The sequence below is a fragment of the Bacillus rossius genome, chromosome 12 (genome assembly GCF_032445375.1).
Source record: "Bacillus rossius redtenbacheri isolate Brsri chromosome 12, Brsri_v3, whole genome shotgun sequence".
Lineage (NCBI taxonomy): Eukaryota > Metazoa > Arthropoda > Insecta > Phasmatodea > Bacillidae > Bacillus > Bacillus rossius.
The window spans coordinates 9,745,016-9,767,018 of NC_086339.1; the positions used below are offsets into that span (position 1 = coordinate 9,745,016).

The 22,003-nt window shown below is 42.5% G+C and overlaps 1 protein-coding gene across 4 annotated transcripts in view; it reads right to left on the reverse strand.

Annotated features, from left to right (window-relative positions):
- Window positions 1-22,003, reverse strand: part of LOC134537501 (aryl hydrocarbon receptor) — a 280,224-nt gene that overhangs the window by 4,438 nt on the left and 253,783 nt on the right. For 2 of the 4 annotated variants that reach the window (XM_063377998.1, XM_063378001.1), the window contains 5 exons: window positions 10,563-10,750; window positions 9,517-9,623; window positions 8,322-8,463; window positions 6,628-7,713; window positions 1,393-1,499 (listed from right to left, as the gene is read on the reverse strand). In XM_063377998.1, coding sequence (XP_063234068.1) covers window positions 1,427-1,499; window positions 6,628-7,713; window positions 8,322-8,463; window positions 9,517-9,623; window positions 10,563-10,750 — 1,596 coding nt within the window. In that variant the 3' untranslated portion in view covers window positions 1,393-1,426. The remainder of the gene's footprint in view (window positions 1-1,392; window positions 1,500-6,627; window positions 7,714-8,321; window positions 8,464-9,516; window positions 9,624-10,562; window positions 10,751-22,003) is intronic. The other 2 variants (XM_063378000.1, XM_063377999.1) reach the window with 2 other exon arrangements.

Genomic DNA, 22,003 nt, shown 5'->3' on the forward strand with positions numbered 1-22,003 from the left:
TAAAATATAATATATAGTAATAATAATGTTGGGAGTCGGGGAGACTAGGCTCAGGCACCACAGACATGGCTGGTCTTTGGAAGTCGCAGACTCGAAACACAATGTCCCTGGTTGTGTGGAGTTAAAGCCAGTCTGGACAGCCCACCCGCTACCTGTTGCTTGCCTGTCGCTATGGTGAGGTGATGCGGATGTTGATTGTCCTACCAGTCCACAGGGTAACTTGGCTTGCGTCTCACCTTCCCATCCAGTTCTCAACAATGTGCGTTTTGCTGAAGTGATTATTCTGCAAACCTCCTTTGTATCCTCGTTCTTCTTGGTTCATGTTTGATGATCCCTTACATTCCTAGGGCATTCTTCCACCAAGTACTTATTAAAATTGTCGGACTGCAGTGATTGGCTCAAATGGCTGCTGGCATTGACATGTTGCACAAAGAGCTACTGGCTCGATGTGAAAACATTTTTTGAATGGCGTGAGTGACCATTGGCTCAGATCATTTTTAGTGATGTGAGTGACCACTGGTTCAGAACTGAAAACCACGGTGAGTGATGTTAAGTGACCACTGGCTCAGACCATTGAAAAGTGGGGAGTGGCATGAGTGAACGCTGGCTCAGAACATCGAACCATGGTGACTGGCAAACGTGACCACTGGTTCAGACCATTTAACTTTAGTGAATGGTTTGAGTAACCTTTGGACCATTATCTGTGGTGTGAGTACCACTGGCTCAAACCACTGAACCTTCGTGAGTGGTGTGAATGGCCTTTGAACCATTCTGTGTGGTGTGAGTGACCACTGGTTCGGAACATATAAACTTGGTGAGTGGCATGAGTAACCACTGACTGAGGCTTACAGACCAGGGTGAGAGCTACAATTGGCTCCTTGTAGATATGCACAGTTCATTGTGAGTGATGTGAGTGACCACTGGCTCACACATATTTCACGAAGGGTGGCAAATGTGGCAACTGGCGCAGACCTTATAACCATGGTGAGCAGTGTTAGTGTCCATTCTTTGAGACACGCGGACAATCGTGAGAGCTACTCGTGGTAGCTTGTAAATATACGTAAACCATTGTGATAGGCCCAGGTGGTTACTGGCACCAATGTGCGGATAGTGACGAGAGCTACACGTGGCAGCTTGTAGATATGAGCGGATCACTGTGATAGGCCCAAGTGGTTACTGGCACCAATGTGCGGATAGTGACGAGAGCTACACGTGGCAGCTTGTAGATATGAGCGGATCACTGTGATAGGCCCAGGTTGTTACTGGCACAGACGTGCGGATAGTGGTGAGAGCTACACGTGGCAGCTTGTAGATATGAGCGGATCGCCGAGTGGCGCGAGGTGGTCATTGGCACGGATGTGCGGACCGTGGCAAGTGGCCGCTGGCACTCACCGTTAGTCGTGGCTGCTGTTGAGGAGGGTGTTGGTCACCTCAGAGATGGACAGCAGAGGACTCCCGTCCTGTTTATCTGCGGGTAGGCGGTGTTGCCGACGGAGCTGCTGCAACCACAATACATACAGCCTCACTGTCTAACCTGCCGGTCACTGCCTGTCCTGCACCATCGCTACCTGCCTTGCGCCGTGTATTGTGAGAACACAGGTATCACTACCTGCACTGTTTTATCAGTGACTATTGGCAACACCCTCTTGTCAACACTACCCACTCTGCATTGTCACTACCCATCCTGCTCTACAACCATCCAGCCTGCACCATCGTTTACTGTGTCACACATCCTGACCAGTGAAGCATCCGTCACTACAAGACCAGTTTTCCATCATGACCACCGAGCAACATTCAGGATCCCACAGAGTGGTCACTGTTCGACGTGCACCATCACTATCACTCAGTGTCATCAGTACATTGATCCAACGAAATATCCTCTCAACCTGTCTTTCCACACCACTCACAAAAAAAAAAAAAAAAAACTCCCTACCCACTGCCTTTTATTACCGCCTGTATGCGTTCACCGTGCAGTTACCATCATCCGGACTCACTACCATCACCTAGCAGACCTGGGTCTCCGTGCACCAGCTGCGCTTGGCTCTGGCTCCTTCGTGTAGCGTCGTCGTCGTACCAGCTCCTACTGCGACCAGCCCTGATCACACACTTCCGTAACAACCCCCTGTTATCACCACCACCCTGCACTATCACGACACTAACTCACCCCGCAGCAGCACACACAGGCTTGTTTTCTATCGATCTCGCGACCTCTTGAGCTTTTAGTCTTTCATCTGAAAGGAAACTTATTTTTCTGCGGTGGAAAAAAGTACCTAAAAGAAATACTGATTTTTAACCATCCCATTTTACATTGTAAATCTAAACGTGTGAGTTAATATCATCACGCGAACCCTAAGTTTTCTCTTACTACTAGGCTTTTGGCAGAACACAAACTCCTTCAAAGAAAGTTATTTGACATTAGTTGTGCCTGTTTTATATGACATTCGTCCTGTGACCCTGCCACGGAACCTCAGGGTTCCGCGGAACACGTTTGGGGAACTACTGGTCCAGAGGAACTAAGGGCCTGGGGGCAAATAATTTTGTCGCAGCCTCCACTCCATTTTTAATTTACAATTATTTTCCAACCCCAAAATTAAAAAAAATAAAACTGAGCATTTCAGTGGCCATAACTGTAAATGTGCCTTAGTGTTTTGCCGAATTTCTAAGGTTTCCTATGAACTTTATCAGCAATAGACTTGTAAATTCGATGTACTATCAGGGTAAACTCTTGAATTAAGAATGATTTAGAAACTCAACAAGGCCCCCTCCCCCCATCCCTCTGAATTACCCCTGCACACGTCTGCCAAGGGAGGGGGGGGGGGGAGACTAAAGGTCCAGACCTGGACTCTCGCTCCGCCAGCCATAATCATCACTGCATCAGTGCACAGACTGACCAACACAACAACAACGTAGTGACAGCAGTCGAGTAAAGTTGAAACTTCCAGACAATGCAATGTAACTGCAGCAGCTGGGTCGGCTATAAAATTTACTCTGTTTGCTTTTGAAGCTGTACAGTACCACCAACAGTAAGATTACCAAACTGTTTACAAAAATATAAAAAATAAAACCTAAATAAATAATATGAAATATAAAAAAGTAAAAATAATACATAAATATAAAAATATACGTATTTCCTAATATTCGAGAAATTTATCTTTTATAAATATCCCTAAATAAAAAAATTCTAATGTTTATCTTCTCAAGCACAATCCTGTGACAAAGTGCTACATCATGTACCTGCCTTCATCCCCCTTCCAATGCATTGCTTTTTTTTTTTTTCCGTTTCACACCTGACACTCGGATGAACGCCGATCACTGAAAATGTTTCTGGGCTGTCGCAAGTTGTAATCTTGGCACATATTCATGCAGATTTTTTTTTTTTTTGGTAATGATCAGAATACTCAGCGTGGTGTTAGTTGCATTATGGGCAAAAAAACAAAGGCTTTACCAACATCATCATGCATCTACGTATTGACATGCGTAGTGGTATCCATTTGTACACACGGGTTGATGCCTGCGAAACAAGACCTCGGATATGGCTCGGTGGCATGTACTTTAGTTTAAACCTTTACTTCACTACTGTCTGCAATTATAACTTCCTTTCTAACACCAGTAGAAAAGCTTTTTTTTAAGGCATGTGCAAGAGATACTTCGATATTTATACTGTGTTTTATTTGGTCAAATTGTACTTTTGTATTTTGTGATTTGTAGAGACCTGTAAAATTCGCGATTTCAAATCCCTAAAGGATAGACTCCATGATCCTCTATGCACTCGTGCAAATTACATCTGCTGACTGGTTGACTGGAATGATCGTGATTCGCTAATTATTCTGTTAAAGATTTTTCATTGGCCCAGAGTCCTTCAGATAAACTGTGGCCCAATCACTGAAGCAAAATAATGTCAAAAGTATTTGGACTCTGTCCTATCGCAAAATGAATCCGCGAATTTTACAGTCTCTAGTGATTTGTAGTAGTGGAATCATGGCAGTCAACTGCGGGCTTTTAAAAGGATATAATTGTGTTTACTATGCTATTGTGCGAAACTGCGCATGGATCATGTTGCCCGGAATTGACTCCAGGGAACCATAGTGCATCTGAGGTTTTCTCGACCAAGTGAGTTGGTTGGGGTTTATCGTTGCTTCCTGTCGTGAACGGAAAACAAACCCCCATAATTAGGGGCATGCAGATTTCGCGAAAAGATTCTGAGACTAGATGAAAGTTAAAACACTATAGCACCGTCTGTGTTTCGAGATTGGGCGAGTTTCTCCCAGGTACATATCGATTGTAATAACACCAATCACAGTGATTCAATGAGGAAGCAAACGCGTACTGATTGGCTCAGTCAAATAAGTCAGTGACTTCTCTTGCAGACGGCCGCCAATCACAAGGAAAAAACCACAGGTGCTGGTATACCTTGTTGCAGTCTAATAGGCGTTCAGATCTTTTCGCGAAAAATGCATGCCCCTTCCCATAACCAAAACCCAGGGGAGGATTACGTCCAATTCAAAAAGTCTCCGACAAAGGCAAGAGTCAAACCTCGGACTTTCGACATCGCAATCAGCGTTCCTGGTCTCTGTGCCTGCTGATTGTTCAGTTGTGTCTCACAGTCTCACAAAGTCACGAAGCAGAAAAAGAGGTAAGTTAATGTTAATTTGAAGTCAAAGTGTGCTCATCTCTGGGAAAACATATCCATCTAACATCTTTCCAAAACTTGCAATGTTGCCTCTTGTTACATACTCAGTATGTTACCAAGGTAAATTAATTTCTCAAGATTGTTAAGCAGTTTATTCAACACGTGTATTCAAATAGATACCAATTATAAAAAAGACAGTTCATTCCAATAATGCGCTCAGCTGTTTTGTCGTAGGCGTCTACCACAGCGGGGAAGCAAAGCACAGTGCAATTCAAATGCTAGTTCACAATTAATATTTACATTCTTTATGCTTGTCACAAAACAGTCTCAGACACATTTCTGATATGTGATACAAAAACTACAAAAATTGCTATAGTGCAAAATAGAATTTAGTATCCGAGATAGGTTGAACACTTCCTGTCTCTTACAAGTGGCTTCTCAGAATGGCAGTGACATATGTTGGTGGAATAAAACATGTGAGAGTTTACCAATTTCAGATTCGCATCATAAAGCTGTTGTTGGTTTTTGAAAGCAAGAAGCATACATTTCTCACAAATTTAGTGATGTAATAAGGAGTCTTAAAATTACCAGTTAACACGGTTTTTGCAGGCAGAATTCATTGCATCCTCTTTGCAACGTAATGTCTAAGCATGCTCATGTTTGGTGTACAGCCTAGTGTTGTTCACATTTTATTTTTAAAGCTACTATAATAAATATTTTTTGATTATATATATATATATATATGCCAATTTAGGTGACATACGCTGGTCCCCCAGATACTCAGCTGTTACTGTCGCCGTGGGTCGGCAAGCAACCAAGCTGTAGACAAGCATGAGACTCCTTGCTCTTGTTAATCTGTAATTAAGTATACGCTTAAAAATGCTTAGAATTTGATGTGGACGTGGCCTTCAGACATGTTCTAATAAGTTAATAAAGACCGCAGGCTTTCGCGGCCATTGTCTGAATTAGCTTGGCTTCTGGGTTGTAGCCGCGTTCAAGTTGAATAGATATATTGGACGCGGCTACAACCCAGAAGACAAGCTACTTCATGTTTTAATAAGCTTCGTCTCTTACAACCACGAATGGCAAAGGTACTCCATTATCGTGTTGAGGTACTCGGGTTGTGACGTGGCAACAAAGTGACTTTGCTTCCGAGCTGTGGACCCGTCTGCACGAAACAGCCAAGATGAGGTGTCGCCCACAATCACGGCGTTTTCAGGTTTCATTTTAAGACCTACTGGGGAAATTAATTCTCACGGCGGCCTCGTATGCCTAACGGCGGCGCCTAGGAATATAACTGTTGATGAGGTGCGACAGGAGAAAATTGTCGCCTGCTCGTTTGGATGATGATGATGAGCTTTAAGTTACCGGAACAAAAGAACGACACGTGGAAATGCCGTTATTGTGGCGACACCTGCCGCTAGTGAGTGCTATATCCAGTCCACCCGCAGCGCGCTGCCGGCCTCGCCGTGGCAACAGTTGGTGGCTCTGACCCAGGGCGCGTCGGAGGTGTGCTCATTTGCTCGCCGCACATCCACGTCTGGATGTGGCTGAACACGGGTCTGTTTCCCTAGCAGAATGACAAACCAAGCAGACTGGAACTTCGCCTGGACTTTCGGGGCTCGAATCATTTACGTGTATCTTTGAGCGTTAATCATGTGCTGTATTTATCAGGAAGCACGTGCATATGTTGACAGCTGTGTAGTGCTGGTACGTTCTTGTTTGTATCTGAGATATAATTTTAATTATAAACAATCAGCAACCACTATGGGACATGAATGTTACCTATCTCTATGCTGCTTTTGATCAAATGGCAAATTACTTCGTGCTGCCTTTCAAAACGATACAAGAAGGGAAAGATAGTTTGGGTTGTTCCTCCCGGGTGTAATAGCAACTCGCGGCCAGCACTGCGGGCGTGATGCAGCGAGCGGGGGCCGACGGCGAGGTTAGCGCGCCGCGGGCGCCAGTGACCACAGCTAGTGACGGCGCAGACTCACTGGGGTGCGTGGTGGTGGTGGTGGTACGGTGCGGTGTAGGGATAGTACTGGTGGTACTGGTGGACGGGCCATACCTCGCCGCCGCCCGCCTCGCCGTACACGGCTGCCTGGTGCGGGGGCGGGGGCGGGGGCGGGTAGGGCTTGGGGCTGGCGGGCGGGGAGCTCCACTTGCACGCCCCCTCGCCCTGCGGCAGGTGCATGTCGGCCAGCGACTTGAGCGGGTCGGCGCCGTACTTCTTGGCGGGCTGGTACGAGCCGTTGTGCACGGCGGCGGCGGCGGGGGCTGGCGGCGGCGGCGACTGGTGGCCGGCCCCGCCGCCGGCGCTGCTCCACATCAGCACGGTCTGGCGCGGCGCGTCGCAGTGCAGGGGCAGCTCCGCCTTGGGCGACGAGGCGGCCGAGTTGGAGGACTCGAGCGGGGTTGACGGCCGCGCGCGGCCCGGCGACGCGGAGAGCTGCTGGCAGGGGTACAGCTTGTCTTCCTTGACGGCCAGCTGCGGCTCGTAGCGCGGCGACACGTCCAGGAAGCCGTTGCCCACGTAGGGCGCGGCGTGGTAGTCGGGGTAGTAGGAGCCGAGCGGCCGGTACTGGTGGAACAGGGTCTCGGAGGACGCGAGGAAGCGGTTGTCGAGCGGCGACGCGTACAGGCCCTGGTGGAAGGAGCCCGCCGAGTGCGACAGCGAGTAGTCGGCCTGCTGCGAGGCGCCCGAGCCGTACGGCGCCGTGTACATGGTGTTGAGGTTGGAGTAGGCCGCCGCCACCGCGGCAGCCGCCGCCGTCGCCGTCGACGAGTCGCCGGCCGCCATGTAGTCGATGGCCGGGGGCGGGGGAGGCGGCGCGTGCGCGGAGGCGGCGGCCAGCTTGCGCTTGGTGCGGCACGTGGACAGGAAGTCGCGCAGCTGCGTCTTGTAGCGGCGGTTGACGCGCTGCGGGGCCGGCGCGCTGGAGGCGGCGGGCCCGGGCGAGCCGGCCGCCCCCAGCAGCGGCTCCGAGTCGGCGAAGTAGCTGTTGGTGAGGCCGGCGTCCAGGTAGCTGACCTTGAAGTCCATGGTGCGCTTGCCGAGCAGATCCCGGCCCTCCTCCTCCCTGCGACACGTCACCGGTCACCAGCACAAGCCAGGCGCCTCACTGCAGGGTGGCGAGCATGCCCCACCCGGCAAGGAGTAATATTAATAATTCCTCCCCCCTCCCAATTTTTACAATTTGTTAATTAATTAACCAGGAAATTTAGCACTCACGAAAGGAAAGCTTGTATGTGAGTGCATCTAGTCACTTCCAAATTACATGCGGTATTTTGACAAATGTAAACATTTATAAAAATGTATAATAACTGAGAAATAAATATATGAAATATAACCTAAGAAACCTTAGTTTAGTTTTATAAAGATGCAAGTTAAAAAAGAGCAATTTATTGAAAATTCAATATAATATATAAACAAAAAAAGTATTAATTATAACATTGTTACATTAATAAATTAAAATGTAATTCAATAAAAATTAGTATGTAAAGTACAAGTACAATGTTATAATAATATATAAAACTTACTTAAATACTAAAGCCATCTCTTCATCAGTTAAATTATCTAGCCAAATATCAACATTTTTTTTATTTGAAAAAAAATAATTTAAGTTGCTCCAACACTTGAACCAACTCAACATCAGGGTAGGAGGGAGGGGGGGGGGGGTGCACTCACATGAGCGGGCGGTGCGTGCTGATGACAAAGTCCGGCTTGGAGTTCTTGTAGACGAGGCGCGAGCTCGTCTGCAGCCACTGCCACTGGCCCTCCTTCGTCTGGTATCGGTAGGCGATCATGCCCGAGGCGCCCGTCTTCAGCACTGCGGGCAGACACCCACCTTCCCGTCTGCCCCTCCGCGACCCTCGCTGGCCCTGGCCCCTTCAGAGTACCGTCCAAACGTGCCAGCACACAGTGGCGGATCCAGAGGTTCACCTCGGAGGATTTCAGAGTAGCCAGAGAAAAAAAAATGTCTTAAAATTACTGAATTTGTATTTAATCCACTCACACTACACATAACATCCAACCACCAGATTTTACGACTCTACAAGAAATTCATTAATTATATTAAACTATTTTATTGGTTTCAGAAACAATCATTTTTGTCGGCAATATTAATGTAGCAGACAACTGGTTTTTCGGGAAGGGGGGGGGGCACTTGCCCCTGGTGCCCCCCCTTGGATCCGCCACTGCTAGCACATGTTCGTCCCCAGCTACACTTGACAATAACGTTTGAGGGATAATGTTGGATCAAACACGGATTTAAAATTCTCCATCAAATAACTTTGGCTTGATAACCTCAATTTTTTTTTTTTTTTAATCCTACCATCACTATCAACGTTTATTATTGGACTGAGCTAGATAAAACTTAACAATATTAATCTTATTTTTGAAATTATATGTTTAAATGCATTATGATCCTGGATGGAAATAAAATTTCACTTCTTATGATTTCTTTACTTTTAAATGAAGCAAGAATAGCAAGCAAACAAGCAGCAAAATCTTGTACTGGGAGGAGACACTTAATTCAATTTTGACACTGAAACCTAAGCATGACTGGCTACAAGTGAAGTTGTAGGTATAGTTAACCATAAATATGAAATGGCATTGCAATATGGCTAACAGACGGTGATTAGAAAGGGAAGGAGGAAAACAGAGAAAGAAAGTGAAAGAGAATGAGAGATGTGTGTACATGCCCTGACAACTTGGAAGGGAAAGTGACGGACAGCTGTGAGCCAGCCCCTCCCGCCGGCCCAAACGCGCTCACTGGTCGCGCCCGGCGGTGGGGGCCACGCCACGCCCTTCGCCACGCCCCACGCCCCGCCCCCCGGGTCCGCACCCACGTTGCGCGGCCTGTAGATGTAGGTATACTCACACTCCTGGTGCGCGCTGGCGACGTACGCCAGGTCGTCGTAGTGCACGAGGTCGTAGCCGCCCAGGTTGGCGAGCTCGGCGTCTGAGTATCCCAGCAGCATCTTGCCCCTGCAACACGTGCGCACGCTCCTTCAGTCTCCGCGCATCTCTCTGGACACGACGTCGCGTGTGGAAGGACATGCCTATCTGTTACGACGGTTGTATGACCTCCATATTGTACCTCCATTGTAACATATTGATAACATTTGAAATTTTAAAAATTATCTGCTGCACCTTTTAATTATTTTTAAAATAAAATCAATTTATTTTAAGGGGACAGAAGGGATCAGATCCCTGCCATGAGCATTTGAGGCTAGGGATGGCGGAAAGTGTCTACTCATCCTTCCTAGCAGGTGCGCCCGTGGTTTGGTGCGATAAAAGTACAAAATATCTAACATAGCTGTGCATGGTTTAACCTGGGGCACAGTATCTATGTATTGCTAGGGACGAACCAACGGGGTGTCAGCTATGGCCCAAGTGCTGCCATGACTGGTCAATAAACCCAGGTGGGCACGAGATGCACGTGATCTCTCACGCACGGTTCAAACCCAGCTTTGAGCTTGAGAACCTAGGGGAGGAGGAGAGGAGGAGAGAAGGAGAGGAGGAGAGGAGGAGAGGAGGAGAGATGGAGAGGAGGAGAGATGGAGAGGAGGAGAGGCGGAGTAGAGGAGAAGAGGAAAGTAGGAGAGGAGAGGAGGAAAGATGAAGAGGCGGAGAGGAGTGGTGGAGAGTAGGAGAGGAGGAGAGGTGGAGTGGCGGAGAGTATAAGAGGCGGAGAGGAGGAGAAGAGGAGAGGAGATGTGGAGAGGAGGAGAGGTGGAGAGTAGAAGAGGCGGAGGGGAGGAGAGGCGGAGAGGAGGAGAGGAAGAAAGGAGAGGAGGAGGAGAGGCGGAGAGTAGGAGAGGTGGAGAGTAGGAGAGGCGGAGAGAAGGAGGAGAGGAGGAAGAGAGAAAGAGAGAGTAGGAGGGGAGAGGGAGAGAAAGAGAGGAGAGGAGCAGCGACACGCACCTCTGGTCCATGGACACGAGCGCCAGGTCGAGCTTGTGCTTGCTCTTGAACATGACCTCCTTGTGCGGGATCTCCAGCAGCGAGGGCGGGCCGAAGGGCGTGCACAGGGCGAACAGCGCCAGGGGCGGCTCCTCCGTCTTGCGGTTCTGGCCGTGCAGCACCTTCACGCGGCCGCGGATGTCGAGCCGCTGCGAGCCCACCACACCACCACACCACCACATTACATCTCCTCAAGCACTTGCTGTCAATGATGCGAGAAGAAGGAAATTAAACAAATTATAAAAAAAAAAATAGAATAAACTGTTGGCGGGTAAAGTGTGAGGGTAACAACGACTCTTGGTAGAAGGCATTGGCGTAGAGCCCGTAGAGCCCTAGAGGAGGGGGGTCAGGGGGGCCCGGCCCTCTGGAATTAAGGAGTCTTCTTGCGCTTTACGAAATAGTAACTGTGAAACGGGGTGTATAAATGTAAAAGTCAAAAAACTATGTTTCATGAGAAACTTACTGCATGAACACAGGCAAATAATATGGGCAGTATAAAACAGCATCTAGCAAGCGTTGCAATGTAGAAACTTAAGAAAAAAATGTGGTTTTTGTTTCGATTTACTATTCAGTTGCTGTACCAAAACTATTTTGGTATCATTTTAGCCTTCAATCTACAATGACTTCGAGGCCACATCGGGTACCCACATCGGGTACTCATATTTGCGGTTTCTCGCGCATTTTTCTAATCCAACTGGCTGTTCATCGTTACCTGAAAAAAACATCACTTACGGCTATTTTTCACCGTATGTGCGCACATAAGTTGAAAACGCCGAATAAGTACAATGACCTAATTAGTTACGACGCAACGCAACGTCTCATGTGACCTTATTTAACGGCTATTATTGTTGGTATAATCACACGCTCCTGTCAGCTAATATATCGTTTGCTATTATTTCTAAGCAATGATATAAACCATGTTCGATCTAAAAGGTTAACGTTGTTTGTTATTCAATACCACTTACCGTCTTGCGCTTGGCCTTCAAATTCCCGTCTTTGCTATTACATGCACCGTAAAAATGTATCATAAGAATATCAGAGTTTACAGAACTTAAACATGAAGACAATTTTCCTACTACGGTCCTGTCAATATTCTTTAAGTAGAGCTGAAATTCATTGAAGGGTACTCATAGTAATACTACTCCTACGCTCGTAACATAGCTTTCTGAAGTTGCTTGCTCGCTATAGTCGACAAGATACACTCGTTTACGTTACGAGGATATCCACTTACGCTAAATTCAACTGACGAATTAGAATTGAGAGTTTTAGTGCCTGTTTTGAATGTCTATGGAAACTTATTGTTTGATTACGCATTCAAAACCCTCAATACGTACAGTAGGGATCACATAAAGCAGCATCTTTAACGAGCGTTAAGGCGTTAGAGGTGACGTCAAGCATACCTATGTTTCATAAGCTTCGGAACTATCTATATCTTTTCCATACATGTTTCATGCATTGTTATGAAGTAAATAGACAATATCAGTTGCTTGTCTGATTATTTTTAGATATGTTGTTGAGCACCTGTAAGTAAACATATCTGTAAATGCATTACTCTTATCTTATAAGCAAGGCTTAAAAAACGAAAATTTTTGTGAAAGACAAACAACAATGCTACATCTCATTTCCCTACTGTTTTCGTATTAGACGGCACGCCGCCACGGTTCACGGACGTGGCTACATGACGTAACTACAATACATATCGATCGTTCTATTTCCGACCAATGTATTTGAATCGCAGATTGCTTCTGCCTGAAAACTCAAGTGAGTATGCATGCTTCAACTTTTTATCTTATGTTTTCAAGTTTTACAGCGTAAACTACTTTATTATTGTGTCCTAATGTATGTCATAATTTCAGGACAAAAAACCTCAATGATTCTTAAAATCATTGTTCCCCAAGAATGGCAGGTATTGCCGGAGGCAACCCTGAGAACGGAGTTACTTTATCTTATCACAATTCAAAAGATCCCACGATCAACAAGTGCATTTGGTGTCTACAACGGCGTGAAAGCAGAGTCATTAGAGTTTAACGATTATGTATGGTTCAAAAAATCAAATGACTTTAATAAAGAACCTGACATCAATTTTTATGCTCTGCTGAAGATACCGCTGATCTCAACTTCCGTAATTCAGGATGACGACTCCACCTGTTCAGAATGTGACTCAGAACAATTACTTTCTGACGACGGACCTTGCTCTACTTGTGATGAGTGTGATGTGGAGAGTGATACGTATTGATAAATTTTATGTGATAGCAAGAATGTGATAAGTAAGATTCGCTAATAATGTGAACATCATTTTTAATCTAATATTTGTCGTACATATCATCTTGAATATTGTCGCTTCATCATCATTACCATCATTGTATTTCATCAATATACTAATCATCATCGTCATCGTCATCATCATCGTCATTGTCATAGTTGTAGTCATCGTCATCCTCATGGTCATCATCATCACCAATAATGTACTTCATTAATATGTGATGATCATTATCATCATCGCTATTAATGTTTTCAGTATTTTTGTCATAGGTGTTTAGAGATAAGCGTTTTTCCTCAGCTTTGTAATCAATTTGTGACGTATACATAAAGGTATAATTTGTTCACATCATACGGTTGTATTAACAAGTCAAACTTAATTTAAAGGATTTGATGCAAGAGAGTACACAAATACAAAGATTTGTTTGTAACTACTCATGAAAGATCTGGTATCTTATAAGAATTGTGTAAATAAAAATTTAATGTTTATAATGCACTGCTGTTTCATTTGAGAATTCGATGATATTCATTTTGAAGAGCTTGTTTTCAATGACTGATTAAAAGCAAGAATATCTCTAAAAACGTAGCTATCTTCAGAACACGTATTGTACTAGTCATACACATTTACAACATGGTGCGTGTGATGACTCTTCGTTGACTAATGATTGCTTGCTTCGAAATTCTAGGGTCTTTCACATCATAAAATAAAAAGTAACAACGAGTAACATTCAATGTTTATTTATTTACTTGCTAACGTTTAAGATACGTGATAACTTATGATAAACATCATACGCTAAACATTATAAAGCATGAAATATTCCGTACTACGCGGCACCAAAAAATCAAATCTGGCACGGTTTTTTTTTTTTAATTTGCTAATGAGCTGTATTGTCATACAAAAGGTCATCGAAAATGTAACGCCCTTCACTCAGGACGGTAATTAACCTCCATTTGTTGTTTTGCGACACCGCAGAATTATCGAAAACTTGCCTATGCCATAATTGGCCATTTAGGTGCCGTGTAGCCTATTATGTCCTCAACGCGTAATTGAAAGCTACTGCCAATTGATTTGGATACAACGTACATCATAGTCTTTATATGGCAGACGAATTAAATTCATGATACAAAATTGAAAGTGAAGGTCACGGCAACGACCAAACTAATAGTATGACATCATAGCGTAACCGGTACCTGTAACCAAAAAGATAACTTAAAAAAAATACAATTTTAAGGTATGTAAGCAACAGACTAGCTTAAGCACCTTTAGCATTTATAGGACATTCTTATCGGAGTCACGTTATAAACTCACATTGTTTTACGCTCCACAGCTACCTAGATGCGCGTTTGTATCGCATTTTATCCCAGCAATTATGTTTGCGCTCTTGATACACTCTGTAAAAGAATGTTATCATTACTAACACATAACACATTTATAGCATCGCTCTAACCATGTGACAATAATTAACGTACCGCTTACGCCACAAACGACACTGATTCGCAGTATCCTTGTTGCTATTTTTAATTGATGAGATTCTCCTCCTGCAAATGAAAATTATTTTTGAACCCATTAAATATAGCCAAATACTATCAGAACCAAATACTGGGAGATAAAGACTCACCGCAACTTTGGGAAAGAGAGATAACGGTATATTTGATCGACATGTGTTGAAGTGCGTTGAAGAGGAGGAGGAGACCATGTAGCAGGACTTAAAGTACTTCCGCTGGTAATTTCGAACAGTATAGCTTTTCCATCTTCTGGCACTACGATATCATAAGCATAAGCACCAATAATTTCTCTGAAATCAAAAGCAAGCAAACAATTTATTAACACTGATTTACGTCAGTTTCAAGCTTGAATGGTTTGCAAAAGTACTCACTTTTTCGCGATTCTTTCAAAAACATAATAAACTCCAGCCGGGGGGCTATAACGAATTAATCGCGTAGAAATATCATTAATCCGCACGATAGGACTTGAAAAATCAAACTTCTCAATTATCTTCTCCACTAGATTCATTAGAAGCGGTTCCGCGCGTGCAGGCCACTGATTTGGAACCATATAAACAAGTTCTAATTTTTTGTGCATAACAATCGTGTACTGATCGAACATTTTGAATACTTGACTAGGCTTTGTGACGGTACCCGGATGTATGAGCGTTACAGTCAAAATGCTGGCTCTTTATACCCTCCCGCGAACAAATTCACGCACAGATATTATTAGATCACATTGCCAGAACGTGACAGGAATTTTCACGCCTACCTGACACTGTTTACAATCGCAACTTCAGTGATTGATATGTTTCTTTATCTTTTCAAATTAAGTGTTAAAAACATATCATGCCTAAACTGCATACCTAAAATTAGGATTATGGTGATCCGCAGTCTTCATGAATAATTAAAGCGTATTAAGCAATAATAATAAGGAAAAAAAAACAAACAAACCAAATTTCTTGTACTGATAAGTTTAAATAGGATGTTTTTCATTGTCTTATCAAATTAATGCTTTGTTACAACACTAATAAAGATATTAGCTTGACCTACGATGTAACAAAATACTTACATATTTACATACAAATTGACTCTTTCTCATAAAAAATTAATAACATGTCGTAAAAAATAATGTACCGAAACGTGTGTTGACGCATGTGATAATTAACTAATCGCGCGAATAAACGCTACTGCAAAAAGAAACTAGTACACGTTTATATACCTACATAAATTGCTCCGTGATGCAATGGAATTAGCGTAAACGAGCTCAATTGAAATCATAAACGTCAATTATAGACTAGACTAAACACACATTTGCTCGCATCAAAGTACGATATTATTTAGACTTATTGCATTGATTTGTGAAGTAAGAACAGCAAACAACGGAATAAACAAACTCCTTACTTATAGGATACAACGGTCGTTGAACAAATAATAACACCGTGCTCTGTAACCCTGACCATACTCAAGGCCAAGAGAGTAACGGCCTGAACAAAAATACTGCGTAGCTAACGATGTTTATCCTTGTTACTGACGCATCCGAGAAATTGAAAAGCACGTGGGAATTAAATAAATATTTGTAAAACTCGTTGTCATAAACCATTATTTACTCTGTCACGTGTTGAATGAGAATAGAATTCATCGATTTAGCAAAACAAGTGCCAATTATTCGACCTATCTCAACACCTTTCATGTTATCGCGCGCAAACAAAGTTATAAATATTCTTGTGACTGCCGATGGAATATTTTACGTAACAACTCGGCATGATCTCGCGGCCTTGGCACAATAAGGGCTTTTATGAGTTTGTAGATAAATAAGACGATAGCGGATTATGTCTTATGTAACGTTTATGTAATGTTTGTTTATCTAGAGAACTTAGGACTATTGTACACCGGAGATTTCTTTTGCTGCCAAGGTAACAGAATTTTGTCGCGATAATTTGGCTAGTAGGCAATTAGTCAGTCCAGGAATGACTTAGGATACTTATCGTTATTGCATGACGTGTACATTTCAATAACACGCAAGATCTTAGCAGGTCTACAAATCTATGAATATGAAAAATAAATCAAGCTATTGAGAGATTTAGATGTATGGAATTTGTAAAGATACCAATAGCAATAAACGGGGGCGATAGTCAGTTAGTTACTATCGGTTTTCATGTACTGCCGGTTGTCCATAGACAGCAGTGCTCGATACGCGAAATCGAATTACAATGGGACACTGTATTTCTCATTCTCTAATGACGTGCGTGAAAACAAAGGAAGAAAGCAGTAACTACTTACAATCGCATTGTCACATAGGCAGTATTTATGATCTTATGGAGGAGTGGCTTTTCATTAAAGAAGATGCCGCTAAGAAAATTTCACATCTTGTTAAGATGGGTGCTGACATTAACGCACGAGAACAGAAAACTGGCAATTCTCTTCTTCATATCGCTGTTATGAAAAAAAACTATGAATTAGCTGAGTGGTTATGTCGAGAGTCTAGTGCCATTGGTGGAGCCATCAACTATATGCTTCAGACTCCGTATCACCTGGCATACTATGCCCATGATCAGAAGATGATGGATCTTCTAAGGACCAACCGTGCCGCCTGTGATGACCCTGTAACCAGTGAAACGTCAGATGACGAATCTAGTGTTAGCATTACCTAGCCGTAGATTATGTTTGACGTAATTATGATTTGCAACCTATTCTAGATAACTAGTAAAATAGCATAGTACGTATGCATTTACAATATCGACACGCCTTTTTGCCTACAATAACAAATTGTTCGCGAAAGTACCTAACGATAACCTTGACCTTTAGTCAAAGATACTAGTTTTTATGAAAATATTTGTGGGAGTATTTATAAGCCCAACGAATGAATCGTCGATCAGTTGATGTCATAACTTGTAATTCCACAGTCGTTGGACGCGCCAAAAAAATCTACTCGAGTGAAATTTGTGTTCAGATATGTGGCTATCACAAAACTGTATCTTTCCTGGCGAATACAGCCGCGAGGGTGAAAATGTTCTTCACTATTTGTGCCGTAATGGAGGAGCAATTGACTTGTTGCATAACAAAAACGCCATCATTGATGAAAACAGATACTTAGTAAAGGAATACAATCCCCGAGGACAACAATGCGTCCATATTGTTGCAAGTGAAGACAAAATTGATCCCGATAGAAAACTCAAGCGTTTGATAGAATGGGGTGCAGATATTAATGCGAAGGAAAATATACTTGGTGATACGCCTCTGCATATTACTGTCAGAACGAAGAACTACAAGTTGGCTGAATGGATGTGCCAGCACCCTCAAGTGAATATAGAAGCTCTCAATTACGCTCAGCAGACCCCGTACGATCTCGCTTACAAGCGTAATGATGCCAAAATGATGACCCTGTTGCAAGAAAACGGAGCGCAACGGAAAACTTCACGGAACACGGTTAACTGTTCACCAATTGCTGGACTGAAGGCCTCCAAGGTTCATAGGCTTACAGACGTCATGGTATCTGCTAATGGAGCAGAGCTAGTGAAGCGTAAATATTCCATTGTGTAGGTATGCGCAATGTAAAACAGTGATCTTATAGGATTTTTTATGACATTTTATAGTCATAAGCTAAGAAATTAATGCTTAGATTAAGAGTTTGGTGGAGTAAGATTATATGATAAGACTAAGATTGATAATAAGATGATTTGCAGCTAATTAACCAAAGATATCAAAAATTTTATACCGTGTATTGTCAAATGCATGTTTTTAGAATGTATAAGTTTTAAATATTAGATTAGTTTTTAAGATTTACAGACGATGCCATTGAATTTCAATATAATAAAGGGTAAATGATTATTCGTGTTATTTTTGGATTAAACTATTATATTTACTACTATTTCTTTTTCGTCAGGTATGTTCATAAACACTCGAATTTATTATCATGACTGTCAATTCGCTGCCAGCTTCTCGAAATAATACGTAATTGCACTAGAATTAGATAGTGACATGAGGCCAGATACCAAGCCGATCGTTGGCTATTTTACAACAGCTGCACGAGAACAGCTATAAACATTGATTAAAGGCCTCATTCACCTCTAGGTAACCTTGCTTCAAACACTTCCGTCTGCTGCTCCCATAAAGCATATAAGAGAAAGGATCGAATTGTTGTATGTTGAAGCAGGATATAAGTACTTACGAAAGGCGCAAATCTAATGTCATCTAGAATAGTTGAACTGAACTTCTTTCAAAAACTCTTAATGCAGCGAAGCTAGAAGCTTACATAAGAGAACCATTTCTAGTACGAACATGAAGAATCCAATTAACATTAGTTTAGAAGGCGATAAAATAAGATCAAGTGACCTCGGATATTGGTATCGGTAGGTAGTTAATGAAAGCTCATTATTTTGTTAAGTAGGTCTCGTTATCAGAAACACTAATATTCTTACGTCAATAAATAGAATAATACCCAATAAACCTGCGTTCATTTTGACTCTGATATAACATCATTTCACCAATAACAATAGTAAGTACTATTCAAGTGGTGAAGAAGAATAATAGAGTATTGTTAGGGTTAACAAAAGAATCAAATATTGTACGTAAGCATTCCCCTATCTTTCGTAAAATGTAATCAAAAACAAAATGTTCTTATCTAAATGGGTTCACATATGGTTACAAATGATTTATGTCGATAGCGACAATTAACGATTAAAAATTCAGCCTTTGTGTAAAGCACTACTTTACATTGCTAATTACGTCCCAGTTGTGTAAACAAAAGCCACCGGTTATTTAAACAGGTGGTGCGAGCGGCACATTTTTTTCATATAAATTATAAAATCTCAAAGCAAACATCATAGCATGCACTGTTGTGTTAGTGGCTGAAAAACAAGTGTGATTGACAATACAACGTACGTCGGGATATTTTTTTCTATAGCTGCGGTTTTTTTTTTAACTATAGTGTTTGAGATTAGGTTGAAGATATCGACGGTACTTTAGTAAAACCCCATATCTCTTATTTAGAATACATAAGAGATACGTGGTTTTACCGAAGTACCGTTGATATATATCTTTGTAATCACATCAATCAAGCTTATTTGCTTTAGGCAGGGAAAAAAAACTTTGATTATAGATTTCTGCTATATAATAGTTTTTTTTGTTCAGGATTTTTATTCATTATTTAAAAAGCTTTATCATTTTGACATACATGAACAAACAATCCACTCTAAATATATTTATTGATCACTAACTGCGCACCCTTTTAATTCAACAGCTAATATTGTCCAATAATGACAGCACTTTCACAACGCACGGTGACATTCGTAAAAATAAACAAAGCTACGACTGAAAGTTAATAAACTTTGAAGGATAAAACCTATGTTTACTTCGAAACTGAAACATTCTGGCAGAGTTGGTCAGGTATCACAGTTGCGTTTCACGAGCCTTTTCAGTGTATTTAAATCATGAGTTGCAAGTTCGGGTGTTTCTTACCAAGGGAATGGGAAATATATCCCAGGGGAATCGTGGAAGTCATTTTATATGACTCACTTTTAGAGTACTGGAAGAAAAATAAAAGACTAAATGAGGCAGAAATCACAATAGCAGAAGTGCCAGCGGTTTCAAGGAGACATTATCTTTCTTTGTGGTTAAGGAAAGTTGGGGATGACTCGACTGAACCATCTTCAGAGTATAGTTTAATTTATCTTAACTGTTTTTACTATGAAAATGATGATTAGACATGTTTGTAAAGTTGTGATTATAATAAAAACAATTTATAAAATTGTGTAATTTTCAATACAATTGACCTATTTTATAATGATGCGCATGCATGCTGTTTACTTATAAGCCGTAAGATCAACTTTAAGCTGTTTTTGAGCAATTTGAATAATATCTTAACAACAAAAGCATTCAAGTTCCGTTGAAATGAAAACAAATAACAAGCGCTCTGAATGGTATTGTAGGTGGATCAAAATTTTTCAATCTCCCGTAACTTTCGAGATCAGAACTGTACCTAGCATAGCCCAACGCGCGCACAACTCTCTGCCGCCGGGAGTTAGGCCGCTCTGCGCCGCAGACGGCCCGCGCGACGCTGATGAAGATGGACGAGCTGTAATGGACTTTCCGCGAGCTTCGCTCCATCACACTGGGGCGCGAGAACACGCGCGGAAACCCGCCCCGCGGCGGGGAGAAGTTCCCGCGCCCACGCGAGAGAGAGCAGCACCGTCGCATTCGCGCCGACACCGCGTCGGGAACTATATAACACTCGCCAGCGTCCGTCATGCCAGCCGGCGAGAACAACAATCTAGCCCGCGTCAAACACAGTGGCGTAGCCAGAATTTGTGTATGGGGGGTGTTAAGCATAACCCCCCCCCCCCCCCCCCGCCGTATTAAAGCGGGGGGTCCGGGGGGCCTCCCCCGGGAAAATTTTGGATTTTAAGGTGTAAAATAGTGCTATTTTAGCAGTTTTTGGTACTTAAATTTAAATATTGTAATAATAAAAAAATTATTAATTTTAATAGGAAATTTGTTTGAGTGATGAATAATAAATTAATTAAATATTTGGTGCTAAGGGGGGGGGGGTTTGAACCCCTAAAACCCCCCCCTGGCTACGCCTCTGGTCAAACATAACAGGTATCTGAACCTTATTAACAGGCGGAATGTATATTTACACTCATTAGACTGCAATAAGGGATGGGCAGTGGTGGATTTACCAGCAGGCTGAGCAGGCTTGAGCCTAGAGCGGCAGAATTTTGGGGCGGCAAATTTGGGGACCGATTTTTTTTTTTTTGCTTCCTCACAGAAATCAAAAATATTTTTGCATGACGGTTTCCTGTTTTCTGATGTTTTACAGATAGAAGTCTGCAACAAATTTTGCCGATGACTTTCCCCTCTCCCTTGTCATTGTACGTTCCGTGAATCCGCGTAGCAAACTTCCATGTTCTAGAGTAAAACAACTACTTCGCCGCCCCCCAACCAGTAATCGTCCTCTGCGCCCTCTGCCCACACTTTGAATGAGTGAAAAGAGCGAAATTATAGAAAATGTATTTCTCTCTTCCCACTATCAACCCATACATGCCAGTCCTACTACTGGTTGGAGTTTGCGAACTGGATGGTTTGTATGTAATGAACAAGATTACTTACTATGATATCATCGATGATTTTTCCAACAAAAAATCGCGCAAAAAGGAATTGTAACGAACTTTTATAACTTGACTGAGTTGATTATTTTTAACTGTTTTTAAGCGCAATAAAGATTATTTATTCACGTTTATTAAATGTACATTATTGTGTAAGTAGCATGCATTACCCCGCCTTATTAATCGTACGTGATTAAGCTTTGATTAGTTAAAAAATATACCCAAAAAATTTTATACGTGCAATTTCAATGAAATTGTTGGATTGTAAATATAATCTAAAACATGAAAATTGTAGAGGCAAGGGCGGCAAAATCTTTAAAGCCTATAACTTGAAAATTTGTAAATCCATCACTGGGGATGGGTGCTGACAGTAAACATGCACATGGAATAAACCCAGCCGACCGCGAAACACGGGCAAATGCCACAAAGTTTTAACCCAAAGCAGAACTGAAAATATTTTCACGAAAAAAAATACTCGGCCATAATTGTTATAAATCTTTCAGAAGTGGCTCAGCAAGAAACCAAATTACACAACCACAGGAAAATAAATTG